Source organism: Cygnus olor, chromosome 1, assembly GCF_009769625.2.
Source record: "Cygnus olor isolate bCygOlo1 chromosome 1, bCygOlo1.pri.v2, whole genome shotgun sequence".
NCBI classification, from domain to species: Eukaryota; Metazoa; Chordata; class Aves; order Anseriformes; family Anatidae; genus Cygnus; species Cygnus olor.
In genome coordinates this window covers 36,661,019-36,678,796 of record NC_049169.1, presented here as the reverse complement: position 1 = coordinate 36,678,796, position 17,778 = coordinate 36,661,019, and the positions used below count along the sequence as shown (strand labels likewise).

The 17,778-nt window shown below is 42.3% G+C and overlaps 1 protein-coding gene across 3 annotated transcripts in view; it reads right to left on the bottom strand.

Annotated features, from left to right (window-relative positions):
- The window catches only part of MSRB3 (methionine sulfoxide reductase B3), an 84,582-nt gene that overhangs the window by 44,833 nt on the left and 21,971 nt on the right, over positions 1-17,778 (bottom strand). For 2 of the 3 annotated variants that reach the window (XM_040552591.1, XM_040552603.1), the window contains 2 exons: positions 7,059-7,167; positions 5,182-5,259 (listed from right to left, as the gene is read on the bottom strand). In XM_040552591.1, the coding sequence (XP_040408525.1) occupies positions 5,182-5,259; positions 7,059-7,167 (187 nt within the window). Of the gene's footprint in view, positions 1-5,181; positions 5,260-7,058; positions 7,168-16,506; positions 16,579-17,778 lie in introns of all 3 variants that reach the window. The other variant, XM_040552599.1, reaches the window with a different exon arrangement.

The following is a 17,778-nucleotide window of genomic DNA, read 5'->3' as shown; positions in this document are numbered from 1 at the left end:
GCAAGTTAGAGGATACAAAAAGCTCCCCGTGAGCTGATTAGGAATGTATTTGTTATGATGACGTCTATAGGACGTCTATTTGTTATGATGACGTCTATAGGACATCTATTTGTTATAATGATGTCTATAGGACGTCTATTTGTTATAATGTCGTCTATAGGACGTCTGTTTGTTATAATGCCTGTGGCTCCCCTATGTCCCACTCACCAAAGGAGTGCCCAGGGAGCACGGCCTTTTCCTGCCGCAGCCCCACGGGGCAGCCTGGAAATGACGCCAACATGAGACGCGGTCAGAGCTTTTGGAAAGGGGAAGCAGTTTTCAGTAAGGACTCACTGCAGGATTTCTTGCTTGTCATGACCTCAGGACTGCCTAAACTAATCCAATTTACATCACTGATCATGGCAGAGGCAGAACTCAGGTGTGTTTAGCTGTGGAAGATGCCACGGGCTGTATTCAACAACAGCCTCACTGCAGGAATGAAATACATGCATATTGAAGGTCCATCCTCAAAGGCAGATTGAGCCTTCAGATTCCAGATGGCTCCAAGGAAGACAAGCAATGTGCTATCTTAATTTCTGCCTAGAGGATTAGGAGGAGTTAAGACAATTTGGCATCCAGCAGCTACACAGCAGACTCAAAACAAAGGCTGGTTTCAAGGCTAAACTGGTGAAGCAAGAGGAAACCAATGCTCGATGATAACAACTCTACATTTTTTTAACTCCATCAGCCTTTCTAGGGGAGAGTCACAAAAAGCTGCAGAAGCTTTTTCAAGTTTTAAGATTCTGAAGCTTCTCTGAGCTACACAAGATCCAAGATTTGGATTTGGGGTGAGAGCTGTTTGATAACGCTGCCTGCTGGCTGCTTCCTACACCAGCAAGAGCTAACTTACCCCAAATGAATTTTATTAAACAGAAGCTCCTGGTTTTGACACACAAAACCACAAGTTTTCTAAGGACACCAAGAGACGATCAGGGTGGATGAAGTTGCTCCAGTAGTTTCATTAGATCTATTAGACCTCGTTAGAAATGCTATAGCAGTTATTTCATGTAGGCTTTGCCAGCCAGATGGCCAGTATTGATTTGTCATTAGGTCTGCTCAATGGGTATAAAGACTTTTAAGAAAGCTAGAGATCTAGCCTGATGACTGAAATCTTCCCTTATGCTATGGGGAAAAGAATGGCACCACTGTAATGGCATTGCAGTATCACCCAACCATGCTTTGCTTTTGGATGTCCAAGAGATGTTGAGAGGACCAGATACAGGTCACTGAGAACTGAACGAAAACACGACATGAATGTGGGTGTTGCTGTTTCTCCCAGCGCATGTACAGAACAGCCAACACCATTACCGAGAATTCCTTCCAGGAAGCAATAAAGGCAGCAGTGGGTGATTTATTGAGACTTGGCAATTCTTCCCTTGGCCCTAAAAACTGGAAACTAACACAACAATAATATTTCTTTTTTAAAGGGAAGTCATTCTTCTCGGCTTCCCAGTTCAACCCATCTATACCACACCTTTCTCACACAGCCTTGGGTATGGCAGAGAACATGACTGTCATTTATTAAATACGGAATAGTGCTCTCTTATGACAATAACACAAGCTGCAGGTTTCACTCAGGCCCTTTCTAACCTCTGCTGGTGGACAGAATGCCATTTCTGCAGAGAATACAAGATAAGTCCTTGAAGAAATAAAGTAGTTGTAAACCTTCAGATATTCTTGGCCCTTAGAAAACGCTGAGGATCCCAGTGCAATCGGTGGCTCTCTATGAACTGATGTGGAAGTACACAGCATTGCTGCAGAGGCTGCCCGGCCACCATAAACCTGGCACCCAGAGAGTGAGCACCAGCAGGCACAGTTCACAGGCACCGAGGTTCTTCCTTTGGTAGATGGGTTTTCTGTCCATGTGCTGCATCATGACGCACTCCGACCACACCAGGAGAGGTTCGGTGAAGGGGAAGCCATGAAAAAACCATGAGAGGCAAGAGGGGAAGCAGGGCTGCTGCTTTTAGCATAAGCCTGCAGCTAGAGTGGAGTGTAACACGAAGTGCAGCACAAGGGCTGGCTTGCAAAGGGAGATACTTGAGATTAGTTTATTGTCTCTCTCATTTATTGCTTTCTTTAGGCAGCTGTATGGGGATGTAGGAGACTGTCTGGCGTGAAAGTTCAGAGATAGAGTAATTACATTCAATGGCAAGATTATGGATTTTATGCATGAGCCACCTTTGATTGTGGAAAAAGTTAAAGCGTGTTCTCCATAAAGCTTGGGAGGTTTCTCATAACACTAGTACAAGTAGGTAGATGAAGAGATGTTAAATTCCTAATTGTTTCTTTTATCTTTCGTGTGATAGAGACAGAGTTCTGTTTTAAAGACGTACCAAAAACCAGGTCTTTCATCTGGAGTGTAAAATTCATGTGTTCCCTGACCTCGTGTGTCACATGGTAATGAAACAACGTAAATCAGAAATGTTAAAAGTTGAAGTTTGTTAATATTACTGCTGAAGCTCCAGTCTCTTTCCTGGTTAAGCTGACAGGTCCATAGTCCAAATATATATATTTGCAGATTACAACGACATGAAGAAAAAAATTAATGGACACCCAATGAGAACCAAATGGAAATGCAAGTTTCAGATGACTATCTGAAAATTAAAAAGAAAAAGAAAGAAAAAAAAGCTCAAAAAAACACATGCATGTATTTTAACTCAGGTGATGGACTTTCTTTGTATTGTACTACCACCTTACTCCTAAGGAAATACTTTGGTGATTTATACTCTGTGGGGAAAATTTAGCAAACAACATACATTCTGCATTCTCTTATCTATATTTCCTTCTCAGTTCTTTAGCTGTCTGGGCTGAAGCAGTCACCAAGGTACAAGAAGGTATCTTCCCTAGTTGAAGAAGTCATTATGTACTGATATTTTTGGGTGGGTGAACCAAAGTTTCTGGCCTGCCTCTTCCTGAGACTGTTGCAAAACATTTCTATTCTTCTGCATGATGACACTGAGATCTGTGGTTTTGCATGTCGTTAATTGCTATTAATTCCCGTGTTGGAGTATTTTTGAAGTGTGCAATTATTGCATTGTGTATCTTACATTCAGACCTCTGCACCACAGATCATTGAGGACAAAGACCGACACCACTCAAGGTTTGGGTGCAGAAGACAGAATTGACATCACGGCCCCAGAGCTAAAGCCAGTTTTGCTGGGGCACAGCGAATTATGCCTTCCACGGATCTTGCAGGTGGAAGGGCAGACTTATCAGTACTCCTGCTTACACTGCAGTGACTGCATGTATCCTGAAAGATCCCCACCAGCCCTCAACCCCGAGGCTGTACCTGGCCTCACAGACAGAGTAGATGGGCCCCTGCAGCCCTCTCCATTTGTTCCTACCCCTTGACAGCTGCTTCAGCAGAATTGGCTGAACTTGATGTGGATCAGAGGTGGCGAGAGCTCAAGGTCATAAAGCAACACAAAGACTGTTGGGGAGATTGGGCTAGGGCCAGCCTTGGGACACAACGAGGAAGGCTTTTTCAGGTGCCCACTGGCCTGGGAGTTATTAAAAATAAAAAGCAGCTTCCATCTTTCCTCCTCTCTCCTCCAATCAAATCTATGGGGAGTCTCAAAGAGAATCTGAAAACAGGGACATTTCCATAAAGCTCATTTCACACAGGGAAATCCAACTCATTACCTTTAACTCAAAAAAGTCAAGACTATGCCAAAGCATACTGTGCATTTGAGATAATCACGGGTAAGTCTCCTATTGCAGGTTTTTTCCCATATTAAATGGATTGTGAAAGCAACTGGAAAGTAGTTCACATTCAGTTATGTGAACTACTGCTATCCAAATCTCACCTTACAAAAAAAAATTACTCCTTCTGCAGCAGACGATAGAAAGGAAGCCAGTCTTCAAGGTACAAGGTGAAATCCTGGCTCCATTGTATTCATTTGCCAAAATTGACTTGACTTCAACAGAGCCAGGATTTCCCCCCTAAAGATTTAGCTATAGTAAGCTGGGGAACATCTAAATGGCAGAGTAGAAAAACAGGTTATGAAGCCTTTAGATCTCCATTTGTCCCCGCAAGCCAAGCAGCACAGTAACACATGACGTGAGAATATTGCCTTGGCTGAGTTCATAACGATCAGTTTTCCAACTCAAAAGATTCACATTATTACTGAAGTTTCTGCAGGTAATCCTAACAGAGAAATCAAATGTAACAGAGACAAAGTGCTTCTTTCATCTTTACAGACAGTCTTTGGAGAACAACTATCGCTGCCACATCTGGTGATTCCGAAGCTACCTCAATTTTATTTTCCTTTGTAAACTACTACTGACCCAATTTTCTCTACTGTTAGTGTTATCCTGACCATCCTGCTTCATGCTGCTGTCAAGGTGTCTCTTCAAGTAGGAGGGACTGAGACAATGTGAACTGAGGGAAAAATGAGCAAGAAATGAAATTTTTCATCAGAAGGAAGACAAGTGGCCACAAGTATGAAAAAATGAATAACAACTGAAACAGTGCAGAACAATGCAGTGAGTGAGAAAATTCAATCAGCACTGCTTCTAGCACCAAACTTAGGGCAGTAATTCCCACAGTCCTTCTAAAGATTATTTTTCATGCAAGACACAAATTTTATTGTGTCTTTCTTAATCCTTGCCTCAGTTTCCAACTCAGCTCTCCATGGTCGTTAATTGGGATGGGTGAAAATCTGTTAAGTAAAGTAATTTACCTGGGTTTTGTTTTCTTAACTTCTTGAATTCTTAAAAAATCAGCTACTTATTTCTCCATTATTGGATCCAATGCTGTAGCATGGATGCAGCATTGCCACCCAGGATCTAAATCTTAAAGCTGCTTGCTAGTAATGCTAACTGCCAGAACTCCATATCTATGGTACTTGGCATGGCTCCATACAAAAATATATATATATTTTTTTTTCTCAGTCAAACTCATTCTAATAGTGTTATCTCACTATGAAATTTGCTTATTTATTTACTATTTTTTATTTATTTAACTATAAGAATAATTTTACTACAGCATTATTGATTATATTGCTTCTCTTGCATTCCTTATCAGTTTGAATTACTTACATTATGTTATACAACTACATAAATACTGGAATATATGCAAGATTATACAGCATATAAACTAAGAGACAGTAATCTCAAAACTACAATTAGTATACTCACTTGAATAAAGGAGTTCCACAAACAACACATTTGTATATTCCTTGAGCTTTGTGATGTGTGTACTCCCCCTCAAAGGCACTGGGAAAACAATAACACTACATTTTAAAAATAAATAAAGGATTTTTTTTTAATTATTAAATTAGCTAGGACTTTAGAAAAATATTAAAGAAAAAAAAACAATAGTTTGCAGTTGTTTTTTATTAAATGAAGCAAATAAAGCAGGCACGGGAAAAGGGGAATGTCCTCATTAGTTTGCCTCAGGTGTTACGCATCATGCAAGAGGAAGAAAAATTGTCACACAGTTTAAAGGACAGAACAACAACAAAAACAACAACAAACAAAAAAAAAAGAGAAAAACTGTAATCTTCCTCTATTTGGTAAATGAAACATAAGTTTTCATAAACAGGGATTGTCTGAAATTTAGCTTCCTCCTATGCACTTCTCTGGGTTTGCCTTTAGAAAATGTTTTATTAATGCATTCAGATGCTGAGCTGGAGGTGTAAAGCTCTTGGGTGTCTGCCATTGAGCAGATAATGAAGACTCGGTGTTTGGTGAGTCCAGGATGGGTTGGCAGGGTGACAGAAGTATTGTAGCTGAAAATGAAATAATTGGTCCATGATTTCAAGCTGTGTGCGCCTTATATTTTTAGTTGAAAAGCAATATTACAGCTTTAAGGGAATATTTTTCTAAGTTAACAATCTAAGAGGCTAGGAGGTCATTCATCTAATACGAATCAGCTGTGCTAGTCCAACAAAAAGCCTATGTGCTCGGCAGCTTGTTTTTATTATCCTTTCACCCTTTTTATGAGGTCCAATTTTTTTTTATAAACAGGATTTTTAAGAATGACCTAATCTCCGATTGTTTGTGCGCATTAAATCACGTCGCTGGTCCCGTACACAAGCAGGAGGGATGCGGGGCAGGAAAGCCTCGCGGCGCGGGCTGCCGTCCATCCCCGTGCCCGGCCACAGTGGTGGGGGGACAGAGGGATGGGGAGGAGAAGGGATTATCCCGCTCCTTCCCGTCCGGCACATCCCATAAACGTGCTCTGTCAGGAGGAGCGCTGCCTGTTAAGCGGGACCCCATGTGTGGTAAAGAGCCCTTTCAGGTCATGAATGAAAACAAGCAGTTACATCATTAGGGCGTTTGGATCAGAGGTAAAGCCGGGGCCTTATGCCAAGTTCAGTGGTATAAATTAGACAACAAAAATGGTTAGGCCTTGGCAAGTTACCTTCGTGTTGGAATCAGCTGAGAGAGACTTTATTCACTAAAAACAGTCCTGGAAGCAAGTCCTTTTTTTCCTCCAGGATTCAGGGCTGGCTTCCAACGACTAAAGCCATGTGAGGGCAGTTATTGAAAATTTTTGACATTCCAACCACAAATGAGCCAATAAATACCTTCTCCACATGTGCTTCAAAAAGAAATTGGAGTGGGGTGGAAAAGAACTAAATTATGCTACCTTCTTTCTGCAGCCAAAATGTCTATACTTACAATGACCACCTTCAAAACTTCAGCGTCCTGGCACGGGGCCATTTCCCTCGTGGTTCTGCTTACTGTGATGTCTTCCAAAAAGTGTACCTAAACCGCTATTACTTCCACACATTTTGTAGTAAACTAAAAACAGACTCTAAACATAAGCCCCAAGACTTTATAAGACATACAGTGTTCATTAAAAGTCACACAAGACCCCTGGCCGTGGCCTCCAAGCTGCAGATGCTTGTCTTTTCGGTGGTGTTAATTTGTAGGGGTTAGTAAACAAGTGCAGAATTCCTGGGGAAAAAAAAAAATGCTGGGGAGGATGAGGAAGCACCAGCGAGAGGAAAGGGAGAGAAGAAGGATGCCTGTGTTTCGAGGACCTCGCTCCCTTCGCCCTGCCTTACCTTTCGGTCCCCTTCTCCTGAGTGACATGGTACTGCAAGGGTGTCAGCCGCTTCCTCAGCTCCTCCTGGGAAAAGACCACCTTACAGTCTTTTTTATCCCTACATGACCCTGCAAAGGGAGAGGATATGGGGAGAAGGAGCCTTTTTAGCTTAAATCCTGAATAATTGCTTTGGCAGACGGCCACAGCATAGCTTCTGCATTCACTTGTCAATGACCAGACCAGTCCCTAATGCACGAAGAATGGCTCAGCTGAACTGCAGCTGATTATTTCTTCAAATCCAAGTTTAAAAAGAATTTTGCTTGAGAGCCAGGTGATTCCACTGGAGCAGTGACAATGTGCTACAGCCAAAGCCCTTCCGTGTGTTGCGCACACAATCATTCACAAGAAAGTTACATTTCCCAACCATTAAAAAAAAATTTAAAAAGCTGCAAAAAATAACTACAACCAAAATGTTCTTTACAAGACATCTATATTGGAGACTTATGGTAATGGGCATATGATGTTCAGCCACCACATCCAACGATTTTGTTACCCCTTAAAGTAGTTCAAAATAAATCTTTAGAATTCAAACACAGTTGATTTAACTTTTAGTAGCATCCTAGTCCTTTTACTTTATAACAGTAACAGTTGGATCTTTTCCCTGTTGAAGCACTGGAATAGGAGCCCTGAGGAGCAGGTCATTTCTTTGCAACAAGAGGCACCAGGTTCAACAGCAAAGTTGCCCTAACATTTAGAGTTGCTATTGAAATTACCCGTCTTTGAAAATCCCATCTTATATTTTGCTTAATTCACACAAGCAAAAAAAAAATCCAAGGAGCACATAGGGATTACTGTAAAAAAAATTTGTATAGTGCAAAAAATCACATTATGAAAGACAAAATAATAATAAGGCTGCTTTTGAGAATGAAAACTCCTGAAGTAATAACAGAAATTACCAAATATTAAAATAACTTTGATATTCTCTTGCAAAAAATGAGCTGACACAGTACGGCAGGTAAAAAGCGCTCTAATTATGACAGTAATTAAAATACATTACAATTAGAAATAAACAGTCCCGACAAAAATATTTTTTGCTAGTAATGTATATACACTCATAAAAAGACCAATTGTGTTCCCAAAGTAGAGGGAACAGAGCTACCCATCTGTATGTCATTTAGTACAGGAGAGGCAATGGCAGGTTTAAATTACATGGTATTGGATTGCAATTTCCTAACATTGGATGCTTTTCTGCTTTTTTACCTTGAGTCATTACTAAGGAGTGTTCATAAAAAGTAGCTTAAAGCACAGATGCTTGCAAATCATTTAAGAAAAGATGTTTCTTTCTTCCTCCCCCTCTTCTTTTCCTCATTTTTTTTAATGTGTGGGGGTGGGTGAATAGGGGAGAGAGAAAAAGAATAATGCTGTTGGTCACTACTGACTAACCCTAGGAAGTATTTTCAGGAAGAAAAAAAAAAGTAAAATTGAAAACATCTGATTGAAGTAAATAGTGCAAACATAAAAAGCTTTACTAGTGAAAGAAAGGTATTGAAAAGCGACTTTATTTCATAGATTAGAAATTACTTTTGATCTAAACATTCTTAAAAACAGATTGTTTTCCACTCCGAGCCATCTCATTAGCTGAGCTGCAGAGCCTGCGTTTTAATGGCAAGCTTTGAAAGAGCGCTGCTGTATGCCTTTGTTAGCTTCAATCTTATTTGGGAGAGGGATAAAGATTTCATTCCAGTTCTCTTTGTTTGTCTTTCAAGAACCACTAAGGCAGTATTCACACAAATTTTGCAGGAATGTGCCCTGTGCCATAGCTTACAAATTATTTGGTTTTGGTGCACTTAAAGGTCACCTTCCAAATTAGCAAAATTTTCCTACATCCTGGCTTTTCAACCTTAAATGTAAATATTGTTTCCTAACTGTAAGTGAGGTTTGTTCTTTATAACATTTGGTTGCTTATTTAAAGATGTCAAACTTTGGAGGTTTTTATTCTCACAACGTGCTGGGCTCTAGGACTAATAAGTCTTTCAAAGGATAGCTAGCAGGGAAAGGAAGCATATGCATTATATAAATAACTATTGTTACGTTGCATTATGCAGTTCAGAAGGAAACTGTTTGAGAGCTGGTCTTCCATCTAATATTTCAGTATCAAAGAATTAGTCTAGAGAGCAGCAAGGAATCCTACAAACCAACACCTCTTCACTTTTAAAAATATCTTCCAACTGTTTTTTTTTTTCTTTTCCAGAAGTTCATTTGCTCTTTAGCTATTCCAAAAAAGCAAACTAAGCATAACCCCACATTGAAAAAAAAGTTATGCAAAACATTAAATGTTTTACAGAAGAGCCAGCATTTCCTCTTTGCTCTCCTTGAATAATTTCTCATCTCTTTCAGAAATGAGCAACCAGCAGGCTCACTACTATGCACAAGGAAATTTCTATATGCCACTTGATCCGTGACATGGATCAGAAGTAGGGAGCATGTTATAAAAGATTTTTCTCCATCGCTTTTAATAATTAACTGCACGTTTTACGATACAGACATGTATTTATGTCTGCAGGGGAATCTTGCTAATCTGCACGGGGGTAAACTGCAACCTGCCCCAGCAAAGGTCTCTGCGGGTTTCTGATTTAATGGAGTATACAGCAGAAAAAGCTATGGTTGCACTACAAATCAGAAAGGAAATTGCTTGGTCCAGCCCTCGGCATTAAGGAACAGCCCTCTTCAGTCAGTTGAACTTACTCCTTAACTGCTAGCAACAAAAAAGGAAGGCTCAGTAAACTGAGCGCGCTGTTTCCATACTGCCAAAGAGACAGGGAGGTAATGCAAGACTGAGCCACGACTGGAGGGTGGAAGGATCCATTATCTGAATCGTGGCTCGCCTACAAGCCTTGAGAAAATGCAATAAATCTTAAAAATGGCAGGACGGGATTCTGGTAATGGAGTCCTTCAGTTGGGAAGAAACTACCATGCAAGGGGGACAAAAACGCTCAACCTGCGGTACGAGATCGGCCACCTCTGTCTGGGAACCTCCTTTACGGGGTATACGGGAGGTCTGCTCCAGTCAGGTCTGCCTCTAGCTGGTGTGGGGACAACGTAAAGCTACCCACATCTGTGTGCAGCTACGAGGGAAGCTGAGACAGGTCAAGCTGCTAGCAAACCCATTGGGTTGTTGAAGAAGGGAATAAAGGTGGCCCTGAGTGCCTTCCTCGCTCTGGTTCCCCAGAGGAGGGACCCAATGTGGCCTTGTGGGAAGGGGTCCCATGGGCAACAAAACCCTCCAGGGTGACTCTGGCCTGAAGCAAGGCTCTCCACTCACTTGTAAATGGTACTGCTCGAGGCAGGAGCTGTCAGTTTTGCACCAGTGTGATTACATTACAAAGGTAAGGCTAAATTATATAAGCCTAATTAATTAAGTGAAGATAAGCGAGTTTGGATTCATTTGGTCTATCTCTGGACTCTGAATGGGACCTAACTTGTTCTCCAGCGGCGATGCGCTCCCAGCAGTGCCTTTCGAGGAGCTGGGGACAGCTCTGCCTCTGACCCAGAGGCTCCAGCCAGATCCTGCTGTTAGGAGCAGGGAAGGCAGACTTCCAAGCGCAGACCAAATGCCATTTATTATCATTTTCTTCTGCTGCACAATTCACCCTCTCCTCTGAGAGACATCTTTTCCTACAATGCACGCACAGATTCTGCTGCAAGATCCGAGTCCAGATGAAATCTTTCCCATCAGCGCACCGTGGTGTGCCTGTTCTCCTTGGTGTTCCTTGGGAAAGCAGCAACACACAACCCTTCCAAAGCAGGCACCAACTTTTCCACTTCAGGCCACCTGCCTTCAGCCTTTTTCCAGCAGTTCCAGCAGTGCTAAAAGCTTCTGGGATCTTGGAGCAGGATGGAAAGCCTCTCAAAGACAAGGCCAGGCTCACAGATCTTAATGCATAAACATAAAAAAAAGAGTTCAGGAGGGTGAGGCAAACAAAACCAGAAACACTTCTTGAGCCTTTGTGGCATTCCTGTACTTAAAAATGGCTTTTCTGAAAAGAAATGCGATGTGTGCTGCAATTTACTATTCACCCACAGACCACGGGCATTTTAGAGTTCAGCTCTGGAGTCTGGAGGCCTTCCCTATAAAAATGAAGTGAACAGAAAGTATTTGCTGGGTGTTGACCTGATAATGAAGACATTAAGCATCTCACCTCACATATAAATTCCGATTTCCATCGACCTTTTCAGACCTGTGGTTCGTAGCGCCGGCGAACAAATGCCATTTCCTTCAATACCACCAATCGCAAGGAAACGAGCAACTAGATACGTCCAGGCAGACTGACACGAGTTAGCAGACCATTACTCCTCACCACTCAGCCCTTCACCTGCTCCGGTGTGCCGCAGGGTGTCGAGCAGTGTCTGATGTGCCCTGAAATACCTTGGCGCTTTGCCTGATGTCTTTCCTTCCTTACATCGTCTTTTGAACCGTCCTAATGATTTTCTCTTCTGTCTTGTTGCTTCCCATCACCACAAAATGAACTCAGCTTTTCAGCTTCATGGAGGACACGGCATACATTTTCCTCTTCCTACGTATGCTTATGTTCCACGAGCATTAATGGACATTACAGTCATGCACCGAGCACATGCCATTAAGACTTCCTGAATTAAATACAGCAAGATCAAATGTTCCAGCAGAGCACAGCCATACAATAAATTGGGCTTCCCGTTTTCAGTACTACTCCTTTTAATATAACTGAGCATTTTTTTAGGGGCCTTGCAGCACGTTTTGTTATTCATACACTACCACAGCCCCAGTCCTGCAATGTGACCTGTGTGGGCAGACCCCTGAGAATATGCATAGCTCCGGCAACTACAGAAGGGTCTGTGAATGCAAGTAAACCCGGCTCCAAGCATACATCTCCCTGCTTCCCACAGCCCATCCCTCCGCAAGTGGGTTGGACCTTACTCATCCACGGTAAATTATCTCACACTGATGCTAAGAGGAATCCTGCAAGGTTAAAAAATATTCATGTACGTTACTTTACACAAATACCCTTACAGATGATATCACTAACACCTAGGTTTATTAAAATTGGAATCTCTCATTTTTATTCTTTTAAATTTTGTTTACACAGTTTATGCTGCTTGTTTAGAGTTTTGCCTCTCTCTCCCCGCTTAGGAAAAGGAGGATGGACGGCTCTGTTTCACTTCTGTTTAGTCTGCCCTCTGCAGCCTTTAGTCTGTAGCCTACTGCAAACAAACCGGGAACTGTTGGTCTAGTTAACAAAAATTAAAAAGGAAAACAACTCTTGGAAATGCAAATCAGTGCAAACAGTTGGGTTAGCCTGTAAATTTGAATGCTATGTTTTACAAAACCCTGTATTCGATGTCATACATCTTTATGTACTCCCATCACAAGCCATTTTAAATCATCTAAGCATGCTGCTGCCTAGGAGAAATCCTACAAAAGAACTTGGAAAAAAATGGGAGGTCAAGTTTAAGCAAAATCCAGACTTGGTAATTAAAGAAACCCTGTAAACATTTTACACATTGAAAGACTGATCTGTGGTTCTTCTCTGAAGGATGGCTCCTTTGCTTTCTTGCTGTAGGTAGCTAACTCCCACCCGCTGCTGAAATACCATTTGCAGTTTCATGCAAGCATTAGGAGTAATGGGGCGAAGACCATTTCCACTACATTGTGCGTTGAGAATCCAAAAGCTGGGTACCAGGACAACAGCTAAAATTTTGGGTCAAATGCCAGGTTCTTGTCTTACAAGAACAACACCAAAAAATTTTCCGTCTTTAAAAAAAATGGTTTGCTTAATACTCAGGAGGGTCACAGGGCCACAAGGGAAGGGCAAGCCAGCTCTGTGCAAATTCGCAACCTTCCCATGCAATCGAGCAGCAGAGCCAACAAGTGTTTTTTTTTCACCTGGTCATCAGCATGGCTGCTGGTTTGTACAGATGTAAGTATTCCAAGTCACCATCAGAGATCTACCATGTAAGACAACAACTTTCCAGAGCACTTAAGGAACAAGCCCCAAAGTGCCAACTAAGGTGGCTCCACCACCGTACGCTCATTTTCCTGCGGGCACAGCGGTTGCCTTGCTGCTCCCCCAGAGCCGTGAGGGCCTGTGCCCCATGCTACGTGGCCACGGCAGCTGGTGGTCTGCCAGCCAAGGAGACATTCCCTGGAAAAGGAATCCAAAGCTGCCTGCCCTCCCTGCGAATGTGAAAAACATTCAACAGAGGATGGAAGTGTTTTGCACAGTGGGAAAGAAAAGCAGCTCCATTTGTCCTCTCCAGGGACAACCTCAACTCTACCTCCTTATCTTGCATGAATACAATCCACGGCATTGCCAGCCCCGGCCCCACAACCTCTTCAGCTGCAGGTACCGAGCACTCCAGTGTCCGCTTGTGCTGGTGCAGGGGGGCAGAACTGCCCTGGGGCTTTCCGAGCTCCCAGCTCGCCCAGGACGGCAGCAATGGCAGTGATGGCAGCATGCAGCGATGGCAGCATGCAGCAGCTGCTCAGCAGTGGCTGGAGAATAGAAGCACCTTCAATATCGTGGAGAAAATCCTTGTGGCATTAGAAGCTGCCTGTCTGCTGTGATGGCCGAAGATGGGGCACAGGGCAGCTAAGCTCTTTGCCTTGCTCTCGGATGCAAACCAGGCGAGACAAGATCAAGATCTACGGGTACAGCAGTGGGGGCGGGAGCGTTTATAATGATGGATTTCTCTTCCTCTCTCCCCTATAGATAAAGAGACTTTTGTTTTGCTGATATGAGCCTAGCACCTTTCACAGGCACTACATTTGTTTAAATTAAAAACAAGAAAGGCAGAGACACTGAGCACTCTGTATCTGGTCAGTAGATTTCTGTCAGAATCAATACATGGGGGCACAACATATGGAAAGGCATTTTATTAACGGCAGAATTAAGCTGAATTTAATAAGAGTGCTTTATGCTACCTTTTGCATTTAAAATATTTCAGTGAGCCATCAAAATAAGTTTATTCACACGGCTTTAATAAAGGTTTAACCCTGCAGCGGAAACAATTAAAAAGTCAGCATTTGCCAGCGGTTACCGCAGTGGTGTGTAGCTTATTGTAGCATTCAGGCTGTTGCTAAATCCTCCTGCTGCTTCCTCCACAATAGTGATGTGTGGCCTGTGAAATGAGCACTGCGTTTCAAGACCCAAGGTGCCGCCGCCTATGCTTGGGCTGGGGGTGGAGGAAAGGAGCGGGGTGGGGGAGGTCCCTGCTCTCCTCCAATTCCAAACGGCAGCCCCGACCTCACCCCGTGAAGAAGTCGGCTGCCTCCGGCCGTGCTTCTAGAAGGGCCCTGTTAGCAAAGAGACAGCCAAGAGACAGCAAAGGGCACAGAGACCAGCGGGCACAGCCATGTCCTGGCCTCTGGTCCTGCAGCGCCGAGCACCGCGGGCAGGACGGGCTGCGACGTGCTCTGGCTCTTGCTCTGCTGTGGCCACCACAGCAAAAATATTGTAGCCCCCTTCCCTCTCAACGGACCAAGGGTGGAGGAGCAGCCAAAAGGGTTGGCAGTTGCCAGCTTCTCTCCCTAGTGGGCCTCCTGGGCCTCCCTATGGTTCCATACGATGTAGGCCGGAGCAGGGCACCTCCATTCCCCAGCCCCTACCCAGCAGGGTTTCTTTTGCAAGAAATGGCCAGATGAGGCACAGGTTTTGCTTGGAACCAAGACCAAGCATTTTCTGCTTCTCACCCGCCGCTGGGATGCAATTTCTCCCTACTCCTCATTCCCCCCGCCCCGTTCACCCCCTGTGCTGTAGCAACCCGTGGTGCACCTAACAGCTGACTTCTGGCAGCCTCTGTGCCTCCCATGCCTGACACCTGCTCCGTACCCTCGAGGCCCTCTCCATGTGCCATCCAGTTCCCTGCAGGCACATCCCCTGGGTGACCCACTGGATCACCTCCTCCATCGCTTCCGAGCACGTTCTGGCCAACTTGAGGGTTAACATCATAACCATCCCCCGAAATTGCACCTTTTCTTGCTTGCCCTCCTCCAGCTTTTCACCAGATAAGATCTCCTTCCTCTTTGTGTGCTGTCATCTCTCCTTTACATCACATTCTTCTGTTCCTTACGCACTCCTCGGAGGAAGGACAAAGCTGGGAGTTGCTTTTAATCCAAGGAAAAAGGGTAAAGGCAGCCCTGAAAGGGCTTCTCAGACCTCCTGTTAGACACTCATAACTAAAAGAGCAGCTTTTCACTGGAGCCTTTAAAACACAGAAACCCAGTTAGTGCTGGAACGTCACCTTTCACATCCATCTTTTACATTACATTTCAGCAAAAAAAGCAGAGAGCCCGAGCTGCACAGGGCACAGCAATGGAACAGAGGAAATTTATGAGCTCCCAGAATTAAAACATTCTTGCAAGAAAGGCAAAAATGGCTTGTGGTGGGTCCTTTACGGGAGCGGGGAGGGAAAGCAAATGACCTTAAGAGATCCTTCAGGGAATACGTCAAGGAACTGGCTCTGTGCACAGGGCTGGGAGCACACGAAACTTCTCATCCCTTGGTACTCAGCACCACAGAACCCCTGAGAAGCCCCTGCCCAGACGAGGCACAGGCAGAGCCTCCGGGTAAGGGAGAGAATGAGGAGGAGAGCAAAACTCAGCATGAATGAGGAGTTAAAAAGGGGGCAAAAAAGGGTACACACCCTGGAGTAAAAAAAAAAAGGTACATTAACAACGGATTTCTGGTCTTCTGTATCATTCTAATCTTTGCAAGCATCAGGCATCATAAGAGTATCACTCCCATTGAAATATCTACAAATAAATTTTGTTTTAAACTACATTAAATAAAATTTTGTAGACTGAATACTATTGTACAAAATAAACATTTGTAAGTACAAGATAGTTTTTTTAAGCAATACCAACATTGAATATAGTTCCATTCAAACAGCTACACAAAGGTAATTTTTTAAACCATTCTCAAGCCATTCAAAAACTATAACTTTATGCTCTATTATGATAAAGCAGCATTCTATGGTCATCATTACCACTAAGAAGCAAAAGAGGCATACAAACACGTTTATGTATTAATGGCACATGAACAGCTTTACATGCTATTTGCTATTGTGCTCACATAGTGCACGTTCAAGCATTTATCAAACTGGTAATTCTCATAATCCCCGGGAGGGAGTGAACCAGGTAATTTGTAAGACTGTATTTTAAGTTTAAAAGAAATTCCAAACTGATATTTGCTATTCTTAAAATTATTATTATTTAATTAGCTTCATTGAAATGAGTTTTGATTTTTGCCCCCCAACCAGTTCTGAGAAACAAGAACATCCATCTGAGACCTTGTATGACACATGTAAGCCCAGAGCAAATTTTTACATTCAAGTTATAAACCCCAGAAAATAGGGATTTATAACAAAAACATTGACAGCCATTTAACCATAGCGATACTAGAGGGTATTGTTATACAACGTATCAGTCTCACTTTTATTTTCTTTCAGATCATGCCAAGAGCCATCTGTAATAGTACGTCTCTGGTGATACAAATTACGGAAAGCTATGGGAAAGTTAAAACATTCATTATGGAAATTACATTTCTGAACATACAAACATACAATATGAAACTTTTTCAGATATAGCTTAAAACACACAAAGTTTAAAAGCAACTAACGCTCTTTGAACACACTAGACTAAGGTCTTTTCTTGACTTTTCATTGCTGAGGCCAGATCTGGCAAACACTACATGCACAGATAATTTCACTGACATGAGCAGTTTGAGAGTTCAGAGGGACAAACGCATAGGAATAAGTCATGTATGTAGCTGTTTGCAAGATCTGCTCCTAAAAGTAATCCTTTATGTTAACAAGATTACTACTAAAAGTCCAGTTCTGAGAGTCAGTAATTTTCTGTTCACAAGCTATTCATTTCAATTTTATGGAAAGACATTATACTGAAACTTGGAATTAACAACGGTTTAATAAAACAAATTATGAGAAACTATACCATAGATATTTATTTAATAAAGACTTACACCATATGCCCAGCACCATCTTCATACAGATGTGTTGTATCTTAATCTAATCCTAGAAAAGCATGGTTTCCTACTAGCAATTAAACACTTCACAACAATTTAATATTATCTAGGACTTTATTATTTCATACAGGTCCTGGAAAAAAATACCAAGTCTACTCATGTAATGTTTTCATTATTACTTTTGCTTAATTTTACAAATACCGTAATTTTCTTCGATCTACAGGAGAAGCAAAGCCAAATTATCTCATGCAAAAATGTGACGTAAGCAGCACAACATTCAGTGTTAAAGAAATAAAGGAGATTTTTTAAGAAATGAGAATCCATAATAATTAAAAGACACAGCAAAGCAAAATAAGGTATCTCTTTACTTTATATCTTGGTGGTCTGCTACAGAAAACATATGTACATGGAATCTGCATAATCATTATTTGTATCAGTTACTTGCTGGTATGCGCTGAAGCAGCTGAAGTAGCTTTTACAATAAAAATGTTGTATTTGTTGTTGTGTTTAAAAAAAAAAAAAAAAGGATTTAATTTCTGTGAACTAAATCCTGGCAGGTGCTGAATGCATCCTACATTTCCAAAGAAATTTAAAGCATTCAGCTGTAATACAGATCGCTCAAGAAGTGACACTTCTAAATGACACAAAGAATAACAGAGCTGCAATCATTGCTGGAAATGAGATCTCAAAGCAAGGTGAACAGAGTTTGTGTACGAGCACAGC